The following is a 19,995-nucleotide window of genomic DNA, read 5'->3' as shown; positions in this document are numbered from 1 at the left end:
TCATTTAATTATATGCTTCCAATATCAGGAATTAACGTATATAGGAAAAACAGGAGGAAGAGTAGTTTTGAGGGCTGTATAATGAGTTGGATTTTTGACTACGTGCAGTTTAATGTGATTGTTAGGCAACCAGGTGGAGACAAATAGCTGAAATTCAAGTCTTGATCTCAGGAGAGAGGTCAGGGCTAAAGATAGAGATTTAGGAGTCTTGGCATGCTTGTGTATTGCAGTTGAAACACTAAGATTGAGTAAGACTGCCAAGGACAAGAGAAGAAAGGCACCAAGGACAAAGTCTTTGAGAATTCCTCTACCTAGAAAATGAGAGGAGAAATCAATGAGGTGGAAGAACTGGAAGACAAACAAGAGAGTTGTAAAGAAAGGCTGGTCACCAGAGTCAATGGAGGATGGAGCAATGAAGTTGGAGAGGATAAAACTGAGATACATTTAATCTGGTAATTAAGAAGGCAGACCCATGATAACCCTAAAGAGAACAGTCTTAGTGAAGTAGGTTCTGTTTTTACTTTTGTTCCCCATAATGCCTGGCACAATGCCTGGCTTAATGCATATTTGTTGAATAACTGAATAGAGGGTAGCCCCCGTGGCTCAGCAGTTTAGCGCCGCCTTCAGTCCAGAGCATGATCCTGGACACCCGGAATCGAGTCCTACGTCGGGCTCCCTGCATGGAGCCTGCTTCTCCCTCTGCCTGTGTCTCTGTCTCTGTCTCTCTTTCTGTGTCTCTCATGAATAAATAAATAAAATCTTTTTTAAAAACCTGAATAGATGGATGAATTGTAGTTCCTGCCAAAAACAGGAGATGATAGGAAAAAGGGAAAAAGCAAACAAGTTACCCCTTTTTTATCTGAAGAGGAGAAGATGAGTGATAGTTTAGAGAAATGTTAAGGTGAAAAAGAGAGAAGTTGAGGGCTATGATTTTCCTCCCAAAATATGAAGTAAGCTTATCTAAGTATCTCTCACAGATTCCATTCTTAGTTTGATGGAGTAAACTCTCAACAGATAGCAACTATACACTCTGAATTAAACATACACACACACATCCCTGAAAGTTCCAGGCAGTGAACAAAAGCAGGCAGTTATTGGAGGGAGGTTGGAACAAGGGAACAGCATTGGACAAGATTTCCATTTTTATGGCTTTAGCCTAAGGGCAGACAGCAGTCACCAGCCATACCACCAAAACTACATTAGGAAACCCTCATCTTTCTAGCCTTGAGAACCAAAAGACTGGGCCTGGGGCAACCACAATTTCTAGGAAGTGAGGGGGTATTTCAGGAAGAGATCCTGAGAAAAGGAAACCTAAATTATCTGGATGAATTCTTCCCAAGACTTATCCTGAACCATGCATGCATAGATAGGACAGGCTCAAAGCTACTTCCATCTACAACTAAAACAAACATAACAGATTTGAGTGGCCACCCATGACAGGCAAGGCAGAATTTTCAGTTAGAATCTAACCAAGCTAATTGCCTGCTGAAACAAATACAGCCACACTCTTCAGAGGAATATAACAGAATCCAGAGTCTTTACAACATAACATTCACTAAGTCTTGGAAACCCTACAAAATTACTCAATATATAAAGAAGCAGGAAAATGTGACCCATTCTTAGGGAAAAGACAATTAATGGAAGCTAACCCTGAAATGATGATGCATGATGAAGAGAGAAAAATATCCCAGTGATGAAGGAAAAGATAGGAAACCTGAGTGGAAAAATAGAAAATATAAAAAAGAACTAAATGGAAATTCTATTACTTAAAAACACAATATCTGAAATAAAAAAATAACTAGATGGACTTAAAAGCTGAGTTAGATAACAGAGGAAGGAGTTAGTGAACTTGAAGATATAGTAATAAAAAGCATCTGACTTGAAGATGAAAGAGGATTGAGAAAAGTGCACAGAGGCTTGCAGACCTGCAGGACAATATAAAAGGTCTCAAATGTGTATAATTAGAGTCTCTGAAGAAAGGGAAACAGAGAATGGGGTCAGAAACATTATTAGAAGAAATCATGGTTGAACACTTCCCAAATTTGGAAAAACAAACACACACACACACACACACACACACACACACATTTAAGGTTCAAGCTCAACAAAGCCCAAACAGGATGAATATGAAGAAAACTGCACCTATGTGTAACCTAATCAAGCTGCTGGTGACCAAAGATCAAGAGAAAATCTTGAAAGCAGTGAAAGAGAGAAAAAGATACATAATCATTATAATGGTTCCAATAGCAATGGACATATATGGACATTATAACAATTCCAGTAGCAACGGACTGCTCCTCAGAAATAATGGATGCTAGAAGACAGTAGAAAACATCTGTCAATTTCTTGGGGGGGAAATCACTTTCAACCAGAATTCTATGTTCAGTAAAAATATTCTTCAAGAATAAAGGCAAAATAAAGACATCTTTAGGTAAAAGAGAGTCTCTCTCATGCTTGCAAGCCTTTATTCAGGGGGGGGGGGTTCCTTGTGTCTGGAACACACAATCCCTGTCCAAGTCTCCTCCCTAGATTGAGCTTGCCTCATAGAATCCGTCCTGATCTCCCAAGTACAAGTTAGATGCCCCTCGTTTATACACCTATAGCTCCTCGTAGTTCCCCAACCTCAGTATTTATCCTGCTGTCTGTAATTGATTGTTTAATTGCTTGTGAACTCCACTAGACAATACGCTTCGTGAGGGCAAACATTTTGCTTTTCTGTAATAGACCCTCAATCAGTATTTATTGAATAAAAGAGAAAACATCTGATTCCAAAGTAGTTTCTTCTTTCTAACCACCTGGGGCTGTCATCATGGAGAGAAAGGTCTTAACACTAGTATAAGATTCACTATGACTATACTCTCAAACTTTACAGGGAAACATACTGTTCTCTGAAAAACTGCAGCTTTCATTAAACTATCATTAACCCATGATTAACATGGGCACTTACTGTTTGAGGACAATATAAATGCACTTAACACAGATCCTTGGCAATTAATGCTTGTGAAAGTCCTCATTTTAATACTACTTCAAGATAAATGGCTAGCAATATGGAAAGATTAAACCATGGTACATCCAAGTGATAAAATATTATATAGATTTGAAAAGTATATTTATCAACCTGTGTGATCATTTGAAAACATCCTTATATACTAAGTGGGGGAGAAACCCAAAATACAAAATTATACATATAGTGTTACTATAGCAATTTATTTTTTAAAAAAAATCTACGTAGAACAGAGGCCCCTGGCTCAGTAGAGGATGCAACTCTTGATCTTGGGGTCATGAGTTCAAGCCCCACACTGGCGGTAGATTTTACTTTAAAAAATGTATATAGAAGGAAAAATAACCCTGGAAAGAAATAGAGCAAACATTACTATAGTTTTTTCATTGGGTGATGGAACTATGAGTTCCATCCAAATATTTTTCTCTGTATTTTACAAGTTTTCTTGAATAAACATGCATTACTTCTATAGCAACTTCTAAAAGAAAGTCTAAAGGGAGGTACACCAGACCACAATAACAAGGAAAACAGGACTATGTTTAAGCCTTCTTTCTCTTTAACTTATATCTTAATGGCCTGATACCACTTGCAGATTAACTGTGTGCATGACCTTATTGAAGGATGCTATAAGACTGGCCTCAGGAAAAGCAGAAAGGGGATCAACAGTGGAAGCTGCCAGAGGCAGGAGAAAGAGACTAAGCAAAGAGATCAGAGAAAGTAAACATAAAAGAACAGGAACAGAAGGGGGAAGGGAAAAAACAAGAGGATAGGTATACTTTTGTACATTGGCATCCATATAAAAAAGAGGAGTAAGTCCTGGATTTTTAGGACAGGCAGAGATAGCATATTTTTCATGTTATTTTATTATTGTGCTTATTAAGAATTTTGTGTATTTGTGCTCTGTGCCCCCACTATTCCTTCCAGGGTTGGGCTGTGTATTTCTTCAGCCCACACGTGCTGTCATATCTGCCTGATGCTGCCAGGGAAGATCAGCTAGACGCTAGATCTGGACATTCTGGAGCCTACTCTGGGAGCAAATTGCATAACCACGTGCCTATCTATGTGAGCTATAGATTTAGCAAGCTCTGTGGGACAGTCAGGAACCTTCTGGGTGATAAAGGAGATCTGGATGGGAATTCAGGGTATCCCAGAGGCATTTATGAAAAACAAGAAAGTAGATCAGTTCTCTCTGGGTCTAAATCCCATTTACAATACACAGTTCAACTAACTGAACAATGCTGGCTCATAGCCAAGAACATTTTTGTAAGATTTCTGTACTATTCTGATGATTTTGTATACACTTCAGTCATTTTTGAAGCTTTTACTGGGCTAGTGAGATGACTGATAGGGTATTTTAGCTTATTAAAGTGAGGGTGTTGAGATCAGAAATGAATTTCTACATAGTTTGGGTTGACTATCATCATTCCCAGAAATACAGGCTTTCTGGAAACCTTGTCTTTTTTGATAATCCATCTTTTAACCCATCTGGGAACTAGGAACAAGGAGACTTACCCTTAAAAGAAGGACATGTAAAAGGACCAATACAAGATCTTAGCATCATCCATTGGCCTTTGGACACAATTGTCTTAGAGCCCCTGATCATGTAATTTGTAGTATAAAAGATTGTGGCTTCCATTATCCTATACAAGAGTCTTGTACCATCCAATACAGTCCCCACTAGCCACATGTGACCAAGTTTAAATTAAAGTAAAATTAAAACTCAGCTCTTCAGTTTCCTGGCCACATTTCATTTAATAAGCTACCATGTTGGACAGTGCAGATACAGAACATTTCCATCATCATGGAGAGTTATGCTGGACAGCATTGTGAATCTAGGCTCACAGAATGGTGATACTTGGGGACGAAGTATCTCTGTGTCTTCATGTAAATGACTTGTTTTTTTCTTACTTCAAGTTGTCGCTTTGCATTGATATGCTCAGAGTAACTAGGGAAGTTGAGGCAGCTCAGCAAACTTGTTAGCTCTCTTCACACACACACACACACACACACACACAGATGAGAATTCTCCTTTAGAGCATGGCTAAATAAATGTGGCATATTCATTAAATGGAATATCATACAACAGTTAAAGGGAATGAGCTACATGTATCAATAAATAAATCTCAAAAACTTTTGTCGTGTGAAAAAAGCCAGTTGCCGAACATAACCATTTACTGCACACAAAACAATATGACATTTTTCCTACTCTTATGTATTTTTTTTAAGACCCGGAAGAATACATATGAAACTCATGACAGTGTTAACTTCAGGAAGGGGTAAGGGTAAATGGAATAAGGGATCACAGGGACTTTTAACTCTTTCTGTAATGTTCTAAAATTTTTTTTTGGAGATTTTAAGTAATTTCTACATGCAATATGGAGCTCAAACTTATAACACCAAGATCGAGATTCCCATGTTCTACTGACAACCAGCCAGGCACCCCTGTAATGTTCTAAATTTTTAAAGGAAAACATATTCATATATAACTTGTGTAATTACAACTATTAAAACAGAACATGAATTTGTATGCAAAATATAAATATGTAAAAATATGGTCATGGAAAAAATAAGGGAAGTACACAAAGCTCTAATGATAATCGTGTTGACATGGTAGGATCCTGGGTAATTATTTTATCCTATTTTTCTGTTTTTAACAAGTTTTTTTGTCTTGTGGCTGTAATGTTAAGACAATAAAGATTTTAAAATACAAAACAAGTACACCTTTATGCTGCAGACATAGTATTATCACATGTCAGGTGTAGCTCTTAAGAGGCAACTGGCTCTGGTACATAATCAGAGCCAGAAATAACAGCTCAACATTATTTATGTAAAAAAAAATTGTCCTTGGTGGCAGTCTCCAAAATTCAATTTGTTAATATAAAACCTCATTCTGCAGCAAATTCATACTGCCAGGCATGCTGGGACCCTATGGTTCCTAAAACCAGAGGTTCCATTGGAATATTTATGAGACTTCCCTTCTTATGCCTTATGCCCAGGCCACCTGACTGGTTACAGACTTTGAAAATTGTTCAAATCAAAAATCCCTCCTCTGTGGCATGGAACTCAGATCCAAAACCTGCTGCCTGCCAAAAAATCTGGCTTCACCTGCACCCTACCTCCAAGGTGATGTGAGGTAAACATCCATTCAGGCAACAACACTGGGCAGGCTTCTCAACTTTCAAGTTAGAATGTAAACCCTGTCACCCAACCACCTGTTCATCTGGCCTCCAAAACATATGGATCCTGCCTCAATTGACAACAGAGCATACCAACACTTCTGGCCTTCACCAGAGAAGTGTAGTCAGCTTCTGAGGTCCTGTCAAAAGGCTGGCTGTGAGAAGAGATATTTATGGAATATATTGTAAGGGACAGGGACATTCTATCCATCCACTCCTTTAGGTGGCATTTTAAGTTGTGTCCTCAGATCAAGTTAAAACACCAGAAGGTTACATGCCTGAACCATATTAGCTCAGCCCCTGCAGAAATGCTTTAATGTTACACCCTTGGCTTTTAGCCAGGGTAGTTACAAGCAAGTAATATGAAAATCTCTTCTGTGTGTGTTATGAAACTGTTACTGAGGACATTGTCCTTTATGTTAATCTCGCATGAAAAATTTCTTATGGAATTTAGTGCCAGCAATGAACCATTATGTAGCTGTTAAAAATTATAATTCTGGAAGACTAAATATGAAAGCGTGTTTATGATATGTGCATTGAAAAAACAAGAACACATTATGGTATATAGACTCTAATTGCAGCCATGTAAAATTATTTGTGTCTGTGGATGAAGACTGAGAGCTGATAGGCAAAGACAAATATTCTATGAGGGCAATGGGATTCTAAATGTTTTTTCCAAAATTTTTGTTCGCTGTAGTCCTGTCTTTTCACCTGGGAGAAAAAAGAATTTAGTGACAGTAAAATCTCTGTCCCTCTTGAGGAGTTGCTATGTGTCTTTCTGACAACAAGAATTACTATGTTCCCCCATCCCCTGGTTGCCCCAAAAGATGTACTTAACGTTGGTCATTGCACATTAGCTCCTCCATCCTTTCCATATGCCTCTCACATTCCATTTCTATAATCTCATGATATTTGCCATATTTTTTTTTCAGTAAAGTGCCCCAAATCCCTTATAGGAAGTGGCAAAATATGAAGCATTTTTCCCATTTTAAAAGTTATACACAGTCATAATAAATTGGAAATATATAAGGAAGCAAAAAGAAAAAAGATAACTGCTATTAATACTTTTTTGGCATTTCTTCCTATTTTTTCTCAATTGTGTTTTAAACAAAATTGTAAGTATATAGCATGTAAAGTATCACATCCTGCTCCTTTCATGTAACTTTAAAATATAAGCATGGAAAAAATAAAATAAAAGTAGAGCATGTTTTCCTAAATTGGAAACTCATCTGGTTGATAACCCTGGTAAATATCATGCCAGTAGGACTTTTTTTTTATAAAGATTTTATTTATCTATTTGACAGAGAGAGAGAGAGAACACAAGCAGAAGGAGCGGCAGGCAGAGGGAGAAGCAGGCTCCTCATGGAGCAGGGATCCCCATGTGGGACTAGGCTCCAGAACCTCGGGATCATGACCTGAGCCAAAGGCAGCCACTTAACCAACTGATCCACCCAGGTTCCCCACCAGTAGGACTTTCAAAGCTTAGAACCATTGAGGCCTGCAGGAAGAGTTAAAAACAAAGCTGGAAAGTCAGTTCGGGTAAGCCCAAAACCTGAGATGAAGCTTTGTGGCCCTTATTCCTTCAGTGGGGGGCCAGAACCGAATTGCATGGGTGTGAAGCGTAAGCCCAGGGAAGCCTAAGGCCAGAAGGGCAATCTGGGGTCTTGTGCCCAGATTGGAAATCACAGCGTATGGGATTTCAGAGTTAGGACAGACATTAGCTATCATCTAATACAATGTGCTCATTTACAACTGCGGAAACCAAAGCCAGAAGAGACAAATTGACTTGTGCAGGCTCTGGAGTCAGAATGCCTAGATTTGTCCCTCTGCTCTGTCAGTTAGTAACACTGGACGATAAGTAGACACCTTTATCTTCTCCAAGTCTCATTTTCCTCGGTGAAAGGAAAATATACCATTTAACTCGCATGCTTCTTGTGTGGATTGGATCAGATAATCCACATAAAGCACTTAGCACAGTACCTAACACATAATAAAAGCTCAGTAAATGTTACTTTTTGATGGTAGTGTAATTATTCTCATGATTCAACTAGTTAGTGACAGTGCTATGACAAGGTCTCACATCTCCCGATGCCAGCTAGCTCTCTTTTCACTGTATTGGGTTAACTTTCAGGGTCCAGAAAGAACTGAAAGCTGCCTTGAACTTAGTAGTGGTAGCAACTCAAATCTACTTGGGGCTAAACTAAACTCAAAGACTTTAGTCTGGGGTCCACTTCATGTAAAAACACCTAGCCTGGTGTCTGGAAAATGGTAGGCTCTTAAGAAAGGTGTATTAATGGAGAAGATTCTTAAAAACAATGACAGGAGGACAGGACTGGCTTCTAAGAGAAGGATGAGAAATCTTTCACAGAGCACATAAAGAAGGACTTAGGGAAGAGGACTACCAAAGCTATGTACATTCCTTACATGTCTGTGAAGACCAGATACAAGTAGAGGTGGTGCTTCCTGAGATTCCTCCAACTTTCTCATTGTTATTTCTGTTAACCCTTTCATCTTTCCCTGTAGTTACTAGCAAAAACTCCTATACAAACTCTAGGGGTGTGTGTGTGTGATTTTTCAGAGTTGGGGAGGGTAAGAAAAGAGTGGAGAAATATCTATCCCAATTCAAATTAATAAAGCCAGTTTGGCAACAGGGTTGGGGGGGTGGCACCCAGGTTAAAAAGTGGGTGGTGGCAGTGAAAGAGAACTCGAAGAGGAAAAAAACAAGTTGGGAATGGGGAGCCAGTTGAGCCTGTGAACTCTGGGGCTGCAATTGGGGAAAAGGCCGGCCCTCCTACCCCATCCATATCCTTCCATATCTGTTCATAATTTATTACTACAGTGGTTTTAGGGGGGCCTCCTGCTAGTCCTCTTTCCTGACCAATGTCTTTTTTATTTTTCAAGGCTGCCTTGCTAACCCTATCCCTTGACTAACATATATTCTAACGTTCCCACAGTAATAAGGTGAATAACCTTGACATCTCCAGATATGTGTTTTAAAGTAGCAGTGTTTTTATCATTCCACAGATCCTTTAACTCATCCTCCTAAATCATCTGGTCCTCTGGGTTACGGTCATTTTCGTCTTTCCAGAATTTCAAGATATGCTCTCATCTCAACAATAAACACTCAATAAATATTTGTTGATTGATTTCGGAGTTTTATCATCTAGTTGGAGAGACAACATGCCGTTGTAAAACAAAAAGCTATGTAACTACAAGCACAAAATTAAAGAATACAAACTGTGTTCATAGAAGTTCAAGAGACATAAAGCAGATAAGTGACCTGTCAGGTTGGGCTCGTCAGGGAAAGTTTCCAAGAGCACGTTAAGTTTTGAGCTTTGAATTGGAAACTTAAGGAGGTGATGGACATGAGTTGGTGGAGAGGTGAACCTTTTGAAAGAAATGAACAAGGGAGACAATGTAGGATATAATTCAAGCCAAGACAGGTGCCTGCCCCACCCTGGCATTTCCCTTTCTCAGAAGCTCCACATGATCTGTCACCACACCTGTTTCAGTTCGAAGACAGCTTCTTGTGACCTGGTGCTCACCAGGCTCTCTCTTGTATCAGATTCACCACTCACACAGCACATACCATGCACTCCAGGCTGTGCTGCAGGAGGAAGAAGCATATGTAGGAAATGTTTGCAGGCATTGTGAGCAACTATGTCCTAACTCTCTAGTCCGGACCTCGGGTAGGTGTACATGGTCTTCTATTTTCCTTCTACATGACGGATGGAGCACACATGCATTTAGGAGGACAGGGAGGCAGGAATGTGTAGAACCAAGATGGTTATGCTACCATGAGCAGACTAATACTACCTTGAAGGCCCAGCATCCTGCCACCTCTGAAAAATGCCAAGTTGTAGAGCTATCCTTCCAGACAGGAAGAAGATCTTGTCGTCACATTAACACATATCAAGCAACACTGCAAATGGCATAATGCTAGGCATTATACAGACAAGTTAAATTATAGTTTCTGCCTCTGGGATTTTGCTGTCTAACAGGAAAATTGAGACATGGCCAGACAGAAAGTACCCATGACACATTTATTTAAAAGTTGTCCAATGTACAAATGTAACGTCATTCAATTCCTGATCCCATTCATTCTACCAGAATTTCTCAAGTGCAACCCCAGGCTAGCGTCACAGAGATATGTAAACTGTGCCTCTGTCCTCAAGGAGTTCAGCTTAGTGGAAGGGACACACAAGTAAAGAAATCATTACAATACACTATGGTTTGTGCAATAGAACACAAGCCTGCACAAAGTGCTTGGGAACACAGAAAAGGGAGAACTCCACCTAAGGGGAACAAGGAAGGCTGAATAGGAGTTTTCAGGAGTTTAAGAGACTTGGGGATGGGATGATGAGAGGGAGGACATCCCAGGAAGTAGAGGGAAAGGTAGAAAAGAGCGTGGCATTTCCTGGGAAATAGTACAAAACTCCAACTGATTGGAACTTAGTGTGCGCCATGAAAGATGAAGCAGGAGAGGTGGGAAGTGGCCCGAACCTGAAGACAGGTGTGTACCTTACTAGAGAGTTTGAACTTTATCACATAGGCAATAGGGGAAATCAAAGGATGTTTTAAGCAGGGAAATTCTCTCTCTGGTCACATATAAGTGACATGATCCCAGTTCTGCCTCCTAGTTGTGACTCTGGGCATGTCACTGAATCTCTGGGCATGTCACTGAATCTCTGAACGTTGGTGTCTTCACGTATAAAATGGGGTTGATAGCGGTACGTACCTTACAGGTTTGATTTGAGGAGTAAAGGAGCTAATGTTTGTAAAGCAATCAGCACAGCGCTGGGCACACGGTAAGTGCTCCATACATTTTAGCTACTGTTACCAGGAGTGTTTCTTAGAAGGGTAACTGTGTTTTGTTTTGTTTAAAAAAAGAAAGGAAAAAAATAAAAATAAATTTAAAAAGGTAATTTTGTTGGCAGCATGGTAACATAAACCACAGGGGGGAAAAGACTGATGGCAGGAGGTCCTATTAAGATGATATCGCAATTTAATCCAGTGATAAATAAGGTCTGGAACTGGGATCTGGATGCGAGAAGTTAAAGAGATGAAAAGGTGAAAGGAAGTCTAGCTTGGAAGACTGGGTAGATCAGGACAACTGTTAACCAAATTCAGAGATACGGGTAGCCAGAGTAGAGGGGTGTGGGTGCAAGAGCAGATAATGCGTCCAGTTTGGGACCTGTTGAATGAGAAGTGAAACCGCCCAAGAAGGGAACCTGGAGAATATCAATATTTGAGGGGACGCCAGAAAAGCCGGTGGAGAAAACTGATTGGTCAGCGATCACAATGTCACCGTGAATTGCAAATGGGGGTTTAAGGGGCATAGAGGAGACACCATCACCAGCATTTGTTCATGTTACACAAGCCATTCACCCAACTCCCAAACATGCATACAGCCTATTTTCTAGTCCGTTCTTGGCTTATTGCCTCTCGGTTTTCCGCTTCTTGTAGAGACCGCGTTTTTCCCTCCTGCCTTCGGTTCTCCGAAAGAGAGAAAGGTCTAGCACTTCTCAACATGGTCAACTAGGCGACCCGGAGTCACCCAGGAGGAGGTGGGAAAGGGGGGAAAGGAGGAAAATAACTTTTAAAGAAAAGAAAAAGTCCGCGACGACCTCTAATGATTAAAGTTCCACCTCCCTATATCCTGCCACGCCGCTCTCCAGCCGCCCTACTCCGGCTCCACGCCGCCAAGTAGGACGGGAAATGTAGTCCCTCGGGCCTACCAGGGTGGCAGGCTGAAGAACTCGGTTTCCCAACTGGCTCTCCAGGCGCGTGCGCAGATGGCTGCTCTGGCGAGTGGTAAACAGAGACGTCAGGCGGGGGCTGCTGCTCGGAGCGAAACAAAAAGGGAACCCGGGGGTGGGGGGGGTTGATAGGGAAATTGGTGCGGGAATCAGAGACGCGGGGGCCACCGGGACGTGGGCCCTAATAAGAGTGGAGGGCAGGGAAGAGGCGGGGGGAGGGGCAACTAGGGGAGGGGCAAGTGACGCGGGGGAGCGGGGCGTGGGGGAGGGCAGTGATCCGGGTGGAGGAAATTTGGGAGGAGTGTCCGGGGGGGCAGCAACTTAAAAGGGGGAGGGAACTGCGGCTAAGGAGACGTTCCGTGATGGGAGCGCAATGTATGAGGGGATACCATGCCTCAGGTTTAAAAGAGCAGGAAGCTGAGAGGTTGAAGAAAAAGTGTCTTCGCTAGGCGGAGGTTACAGGTGGTGTCTCAGAGAGAGCTCCGAGGCTGTCCGCTTGTAGTCGAGAAGAGTATCAGAGAACTGTGAAGAAGGGACAGCTTGGGGGCTAGCGTCCTGGGTCTAGGGGGAAGTTCGAGACTTTCTGAGGACTGGCAGGAATGTGCCTCCTGGCCCTCGGTGCTTCCCCCCTGGGGGGAGGCATCGCAAGGGACTGTGGCAGGCTCCTCTGAACGCTGAGCGGCGGCGGTCCAACTCCACGTATGGATCCGAGGAATGAGAATTCAGCCACAGAGGCTGCAGCGATCATAGACCTCGATCCCGACTTCGAACCCCAGAGCCGTCCCCGCTCCTGTACCTGGCCCCTTCCCCGACCAGAGCTCACTACTGAGCCGTCTGAGCCACTCGAGCCGCCCGAGGTGGAGCCAGGTTTGGGGGAGAAGGTACACCCGGAGGGGCGCTCAGAGCCGACCCTGTTGCCCTCCCAGCTCCCAGAGCCGGCAGGGGGCCCCCAGCCCGGGATCCTGGGGGCTGTAACAGGTCCTCGGAAGGGAGGCTCCCGCCGGAATGCCTGGGGAAATCAGTCATATGCAGAACTCATCAGCCAGGCCATTGAAAGCGCCCCAGAGAAGCGGCTGACACTCGCCCAGATCTATGAGTGGATGGTCCGCACTGTGCCCTACTTCAAGGACAAGGGTGACAGCAACAGCTCAGCAGGATGGAAGGTAACTATGACCCCCTTACCTCTGTCCCAATACCTTCTGCCCCCTGGGCCCCCTAGCCTCCTCACTGCCATTCTGGGGGGCCCTTTTACGCACCCACCCCAAGGATCCAACTTTAATCAATTACACAAATATTTACTTAAGACATAGTATATGCCATGCTCAGAGCTTGATGTTGGAGGATTGTAGATGAATAAGACACTGTCCTTGCCTTGGAGAAAATCGAATTCTCTGCTCACTGCTCAACACTCCCAGCACTTTGGCTTGGGCTGCCCCAGACACTTATTCCCACAGAGAAGTCTTTATCCTATGTACAGCAGGAACTGTGTGGATTCCCCACCTCCCATCCCAACACCTTTTCTCCAATTCCTGTGGGATTACTTGGATTCCCCACTTGCCTCTCAATACCTCAGCATAGAGGTACTGTTCTAGAATGCCTCTACCCAAGAAAATAGGGTAAAGTGGCATAGATGAAAAAGGTGATATTCATGGGGTAAGGTAGCTGCTCTTATGGACCAGGAGGGGGAAAAAGGACCAGGAGCTGCTACCTACCTCAGTTTACCCTGTAGTGCTAGGAAACTCTCCCGAGTAAGGGGCTATCTAAGTCTGGGGTGGGGGGGAGTTTTCATTTACTGATGAGAAACATTAGTTATGAAAAAAAGATAGGGCTCTGGCTTTATTTTTTTAAGGTTTTATTTATTTGAGAGAGAAAGCAAGAGAGAGCATGAGCTGTGGGAAGAGCTGAAGGAGAGGGAGAAGCAGACTCCCTGCTGAGTGGGGAGCCCGATGTGGGGCTCAAACCCAGCACCCTGGGATCATGACCCAAGGCCAAGCCGAAGGCAGATGCTTAACCTGCTGTGCCACCCAGGCACACCACGGGCTCTGACTCTAGAGCACAAGCTTGGGAGGTCCCTTGGCTTTCCATGAAGAAACTGTGAGGAAAGATTTGCTAGATGCTCTGAAAATTTGTCCTGAGGAATATAGGACTCTACTTATGAAATGGGGAGCTTCAACCCCTGGACACCTTGAACCTCCATAGGTGGTGAGATCAGCATACAAGGAAGTACAGAGGGTTGAAGGAGCAGAGGGTCCCCTCCTAGGTATAGGAGATTGAGGTATCAGATCTGCACTCTCCCTAGGAGTTGGGCAGGACAGAAAAGAGGACAGCTGACTGAGACCCTTGGCACTATTTCTGGGTAGACTGCCATGCCACAGTCTCAGCTCATAAAGAGCTCCCCTCCATGGACCCAGCCTACACAGCTGTTTTTTTCTTTTTCCTTAGGTTCATTTTCCAGGGTAGAAGAAATAATCATGAGCTGTTTGTTATGCTGTGAGAGTATAGTCCCTCCTTATAATTTACACTTATTTGAGGATTTTTAGTTTATGAAGTAGTTTTTAAATTTTTTGTTTTATGGCTCTTCACAGCAATCCTGCAACTCCACATTTTACATAGTGGGAAACTAAGGTATCAAAAACTCAGGAAACTCACCTTAAAACAGTAGAGCAAGGACTTGAATTCAGGTCTAAGTATAAGTCATATACTCTTTCTGCTAGTCCATGATGCCAAATTTTCTTCATTGGAATGATGGCGAAGCCAGATCAGACTGAGCTTGGGGCCTCCTGGCCTCTTCATCCCCCTACTCACACTCCCACCCCACCCTTACACCCACCCCACTGCAAGGGGTAAGCCTCAGGGTCTGAACTGGCTCCTCTGGTGAATTACCAAGACTACTCCCACCCCACCAGGGGGTGGCACTCACTTAGAATAAGAAAGCTTTGTTAAGGTGGTTTGGGGGAACAATTAGGAGTCACCCCCCCATACACGCGCGCGCACACGTGCGCGCGCACACACACACACACACACACACACACTTCCAACAGGGAAGAGAATTATAGGCTTCTAGGGAACTGACCTCTCCAGGTATAAGGTTGTACTATGTACTAGTTCTGAGGTCTAAAGAAGAGGGGATAAACAAATGGGCCCCGTGGGTATTGAGTGTAGAGAAAGGAATGGACCTTCTCAGTAGACCCAGAGCTAAAAGACGGAAAGGGAGGAAGTAAGTCACAGTACCAAAAGTTACTAAGGCCAGACAGTCACTGTCTAGATGGGCATATGTCCTTCCTTGAAGGAACGAGGAGTTCCAATGCAGCCAGGGTTAGTAGCCGTTACTGAAGGGTCCGAGGGAGACAAGGAGTTCTTTGGCTAAAGAACCCTGGAACAAGAAGCTACTTAAGCATCTTTCCCCAGGCAGAGGGTCTCCTTATCTGGAGCACCAGTCAGAGCCTCAGCCTCCTAGTAGCTCCAAGCCCTTCTGGGCTCCTCCCAAGTTTCTAAACAATAAAGAGCTCCTGGGAAGTCAAATGCCCCTAAGGTTGGAGATCTTAGGCATAAATTCCGGAGGAGAAGTAGGGGAAAGGAGGTAGGACAGAGAAGGAGGGGGGGGGGGACACAAAAGGATGATGTAACTATCCTGAGGCAAACCAGTAGAAAGAAGCTGCTCTGGGGGCTCAAGAAGCTGCCAATCTCAGCTCCCTGGGCCCCTGGGGGGGAAAAACTTATCTCTAACAGAATATCAGCTGTGAGGGAGGAAGGGAGAACAGAGGGAGGAAAGGAGGGAGGCACAACACAGAGCTTCCAATGCCCAAAGTACTCCACAGCTGATAGAACCTCAGGGGGAGGCTCACTGTTGTCACAAGGGGGCCACCCACCAATAAAACAAGAGGTAATTGATCAAGTACTGGGAGTGTGGCACTCTGAGGGGGCACCATTGGGGGCTGCCTGACTGGACAACACGGTCTGCCACCATGGGCGCTTATACTTGATGAGACTAATTGCATGAAATTGTAAAGAATACAATAGAAGTTGGGGGACACCTGGGTGGCTCAGAGGTTGAGCATCAGTATCTGCCTTGGCTCAGGGCATGATCCCCCAGGATGGAGTCCTACATCAGGCTCCTTGCAGGGAGCCTGCTTCTCCCTCTCCCTCTGTCTCTGCCTCTCTTTTTCTGTGTCTCTCATGAATAAATAAATGAAATCTTTTTTTAAAAAAAAGAATACAATAAAGGTTGGGTAAGATCATGTGGAACAGATAAAAAAAAAATACCATACAATAAATTTAGCTGCAGAAGTCAAGTAACTGCTCAATAGAAGAACTTAAGAGGGGACTTAACGCTTGGTCTTGAGGAATTAGCAGAATTTACAGAAGGGAGATCCTTCTTAGTACACGGAGGAAAGGATAAGGGAATGTGCCTCTGAGGCCCAGCGAGGAGCCTGGCCTGAACCTAGTGGAGCATTATCTGTCCAAGGACTGGGAGAAATCAGAAAAATGAAGATCTTCAAATCCTCTGGAGAACAGGACCTCCAACGCCCCATGGGGAGCAGGACACCAGCTCTGCTGAGGTTCCAGCCCCTAAGCCTATTCAGAGAACTGGCTCAAGACAGGGTGGATCAGTCTTAGGCTGATGTTACGCCACTGTCCTGTAAATTCCACCCAAGCCTACACTCAAGAAACAGATTGGAGCTGTGGAATTCTTTCCTACCTAATCCTAGTTCTTGCTGAATCAGGAGTGTGTCTGGCTCCCCAATGCCCACCAGCGCCAGACAGCACCCCCCTCCAAACATCTGGGAGGAGTACAGTGCTGGGAGTTTTTCCAGAGTGGGGGCCCAGTGCCCTCTGCAGTAGGTTGTTACTCAGGCCCTTGTGAGGAGACATCTGGAGCAGAGGCTGAGCATCTTGTCTTTGGGAGGGAATGGCATAGGTTCTCCCTCACCCTCCTCCCCAACACCCCGCACCACCTCCCCCCATCCCACCCAGCCCCGCTTGCAAGCTCCAATCCCCACCCCTACCTTGGCCTGTTTCTGGTAGCTCCAGGTCTCTAGAAATGCCCCTGCTGTGTCCCAGCATGCTTTGAGGCTGGACTACTAACCACCGACCTCCCCTGCATGTACCTCATACCCCTTTCCTGCTGCCTCTGACCCCCTCCCCCAGAACTCCATCCGCCACAACCTGTCCCTGCACAGCAAGTTCATCAAGGTTCACAACGAGGCTACTGGCAAGAGCTCTTGGTGGATGCTGAACCCTGAGGGAGGCAAGAGTGGCAAGGCCCCTCGCCGCCGGGCAGCCTCTATGGATAGCAGCAGCAAGCTGCTTCGGGGCCGCAGCAAGGCCCCCAAGAAGAAACCTGCTGTGCTGCCAACTCCATCTGAAGGCGTCACTCCAACAAGCCCTGTTGGCCACTTTGCCAAGTGGTCAGGCAGCCCTTGCTCTCGAAACCGCGAAGAAGCAGATGTGTGGACCACCTTCCGTCCACGAAGCAGCTCAAACGCTAGCACCATCAGCACTCGGCACTCCCCCAGGAGGCCAGAGTCTGAGGCGCTGGCAGAGGAGGAGGTGCCAGCCTCAGTCAGCAGCTATGCAGGGGGCGTCCCTCCTACCTTAAATGAAGATCTCGAGCTGTTAGATGGGCTCAATCTCACATCTTCCCATTCCCTGCTCTCCAGGAGTAGTCTCTCTGGCTTCTCTTTGCAGCATCCTGGGGTCGCAGGTCCCTTACACACCTACAGCACTTCTCTCTTTGGCACAGCAGAGGGGCCCCTATCAGCAGGAGAAGGGTGCTTCGCAAGCTCCCAGTCTCTGGAGGCCCTGCTCACCTCTGACACACCACCACCCCCTGCTGATGTCCTCATGACCCAGGTAGATCCCATTCTGTCCCAGGCTCCAACACTTCTGTTGCTAGGGGGAATACCTTCCCCCAGTAAGCTGGCTGCAGGAGTTGGCCTCTGCCCCAAACCCCTAGAGGCCCCGGGCCCCAGCAGTCTGGTTCCCACCCTCTCTATGATAGCACCACCTCCAGTCCTGGCAGGTGCTCCCGTCCCCAAGACCCTGGGGACTTCTGTGCTCACACCTGCTACTGAAGCCGCAAGCCAAGACAGAATGCCTCAGGATCTGGATCTTGACATGTATATGGAGAACCTGGAGTGTGATGTGGATAACATCATCAGTGACCTCATGGATGGGGGCGAGGGACTGGACTTCAACTTCGAGCCAGGTACATATGGCACTTCTTCGCCCACGGTAGCACCTAATAACCTACAGCCACTCCTGGGTGCCTGGCTAGTCCCATGATCTGAGCCAGAGGACACTTTAGAACAGGGGGTGGCTGGAGCTCCTGGGGAATTGGAGGGAGGGTGTCATATTAGAGGGGCATAGTTTCCTGATGGGACCTCCAGGCCCTCATCGACACCCACCCCTAGCAGCAGCACAGGAGAGATAGGGGGAAGGGCTGTCTCTCTCTTTCTTTTTTTTTGGCGGGGGGAGGGGTATGAACCTTAAGGGCAGAAAGTTATCACATCCCAGATGAGCCTCTTACCTTGTCTTCCATTTCTTCTTCCCACAGATCCATGAGCCATGGCTGGAAGCTTTGTCCTCTTGCTTTAGAGGTGGAACCAGGCGTGCCCATATCCACTCTTTACCCTTGGCCCCTCCCTGGGAACTTGGGACCCCCATTTAGAGCTAGGGTGGGGTCTGCTCACACCGGTGTTGAGGAAATTATAAAGATAAAGCTGCCCCATTTAGGAACTGTGGGGGGAGGGAGGGAGAGGGGTGGGGTAAAGGGAAAGGGTTTATTCTCACTGTGCCAATTAGGGGGTGAGGCCCCCTCTTGGGAGCCAGCCTTGGTTCCCTCCATTCCCACCCCCTAGGTTTTCTAGCAGGGGTGGGCAATGCTGTTGGAAATGTGAAGTCACCAGTGGCCTTACCCCTGCCTTTGGGAGCAGGATCTTTTGTAGTCTTATCTGAGCTGGTCCAGGCTAGCTTGAGCCTGGGATTTTTATGCAGTGGCCCCCTAGGCTTGTGGGGTGGGGTGGGGTAGGGTGGCAGGGACTTGGAAGGGCCAAGGTCTGAGCACTTGAGGGGCTCACCAGGCCAAATCACCCTTGGAAGGCTGCAGATAACAGAAAGGCTTTTTATAAACTTTTAAAGAAATATAAACACAAATATAGAGATTTTTAACAGTGGTAAAGTGCTAGTGATGGGGAGAATGCTTTTTTCCTTTCTTTCTTTCTGAAGGCTTTGTCATAGTGACATGATGCAAACACTACAGACATAACTTGAGGAAGCATGGGAAGTGGGGGAGAGAGAGCTCCAGGCTGCCAGAGAGCTGGGGGCAGGGGAGCAGCAGTGGAGAGCAATACTGAGCAAGGGGAAGAACTCTGATGTGGAGATGTCTAGAACAAGATCTGCATGTGTGGAACTAGCTTAGAGTTTCCCTAAGGAAAAAGCTAAGCCAGGCCCCCTCCTTCACCTTGTGTCTGGGAGTGTGTGGTGCTGGGGTGCTATGGTGGGAGAGTGCATTGAAGGCCTGGAATTAGTTTGTGGCCTGGAAGGGGGTGGGAGGGGGGAGAAAAGGAGGGAAGGATTTAGGGTGGTAAAGTTAGGCACAGAGACCTCCCTGTTCCAGGCCCCTGACAGCTGTTGCTGCCCTTCTTCCCCTTGCCTGACTACAGGGGTTATGTGGAAGTGTGTGTGGTGGCAGGCAGGGGGAGGGGTGGAACAGGGAAGAGGGAGCTGGGGAGCTTGGCTGAGGGTCTGGGAAATGAGCGGGGATGGAGGGGAATGTGGATCAGGTTTACTGGCACCTGCCAGGGTGGCCATCTGGGGCTCCTTCTCTACCCCAGCCCCAAAGCAGCCCCTCCCCCAGTCCCCTTTGCATTGTCCCCTCCCCCGCCCCTGCTGTGGGTTTCCATCATTTCCTGTGTCAGCGCCTGGCCTACCCAGATTGTATCATGTGCTAGATTGGAGTGGGGAAGTGTGTCAAATCAATAAATGAATAAATTCAATAAATGCCTATAACCAGCTCTAGTTTCTGCTGCCTTGCTGCGCCCTGCCCCTCAAATAAGGG

General features: G+C 45.5%; 1 protein-coding gene across 1 annotated transcript; it reads left to right on the top strand.

Moving 5' to 3' along the window:
* The first annotated feature begins 12,245 nt into the window (after window positions 1-12,245).
* On the top strand, window positions 12,246-19,937 carry FOXO4 (forkhead box O4). The gene is made up of 3 exons (XM_055339135.1): window positions 12,246-13,099; window positions 17,085-18,144; window positions 18,493-19,937. The coding sequence occupies exons 1-3, from the start codon at window positions 12,638-12,640 to the stop codon at window positions 18,498-18,500; spliced, it is 1,530 nt and encodes a 509-aa protein (XP_055195110.1). The 5' UTR covers window positions 12,246-12,637; the 3' UTR covers window positions 18,501-19,937.
* Window positions 19,938-19,995: the final 58 nt, after the last annotated feature.

Source organism: Nyctereutes procyonoides, unplaced genomic scaffold (assembly GCF_905146905.1).
Source record: "Nyctereutes procyonoides isolate TBG_1078 unplaced genomic scaffold, NYPRO_anot_genome, whole genome shotgun sequence".
NCBI lineage: Eukaryota > Metazoa > Chordata > Mammalia > Carnivora > Canidae > Nyctereutes > Nyctereutes procyonoides.
This window is presented reverse-complemented; position numbering and strand designations above follow the sequence as displayed.

Bases quoted from the DNA above. Each gene is read 5' to 3' on its own strand.
- FOXO4 (XM_055339135.1), top strand. From the start codon at position 12,638: ATGGATCCGAGGAATGAGAATTCAGCCACAGAGGCTGCAGCGATCATA. The intron at 13,100-17,084 runs GTAACTATGACC...CCCCTCCCCCAG, and splicing joins ACAGCTCAGCAGGATGGAAG to AACTCCATCCGCCACAACCT.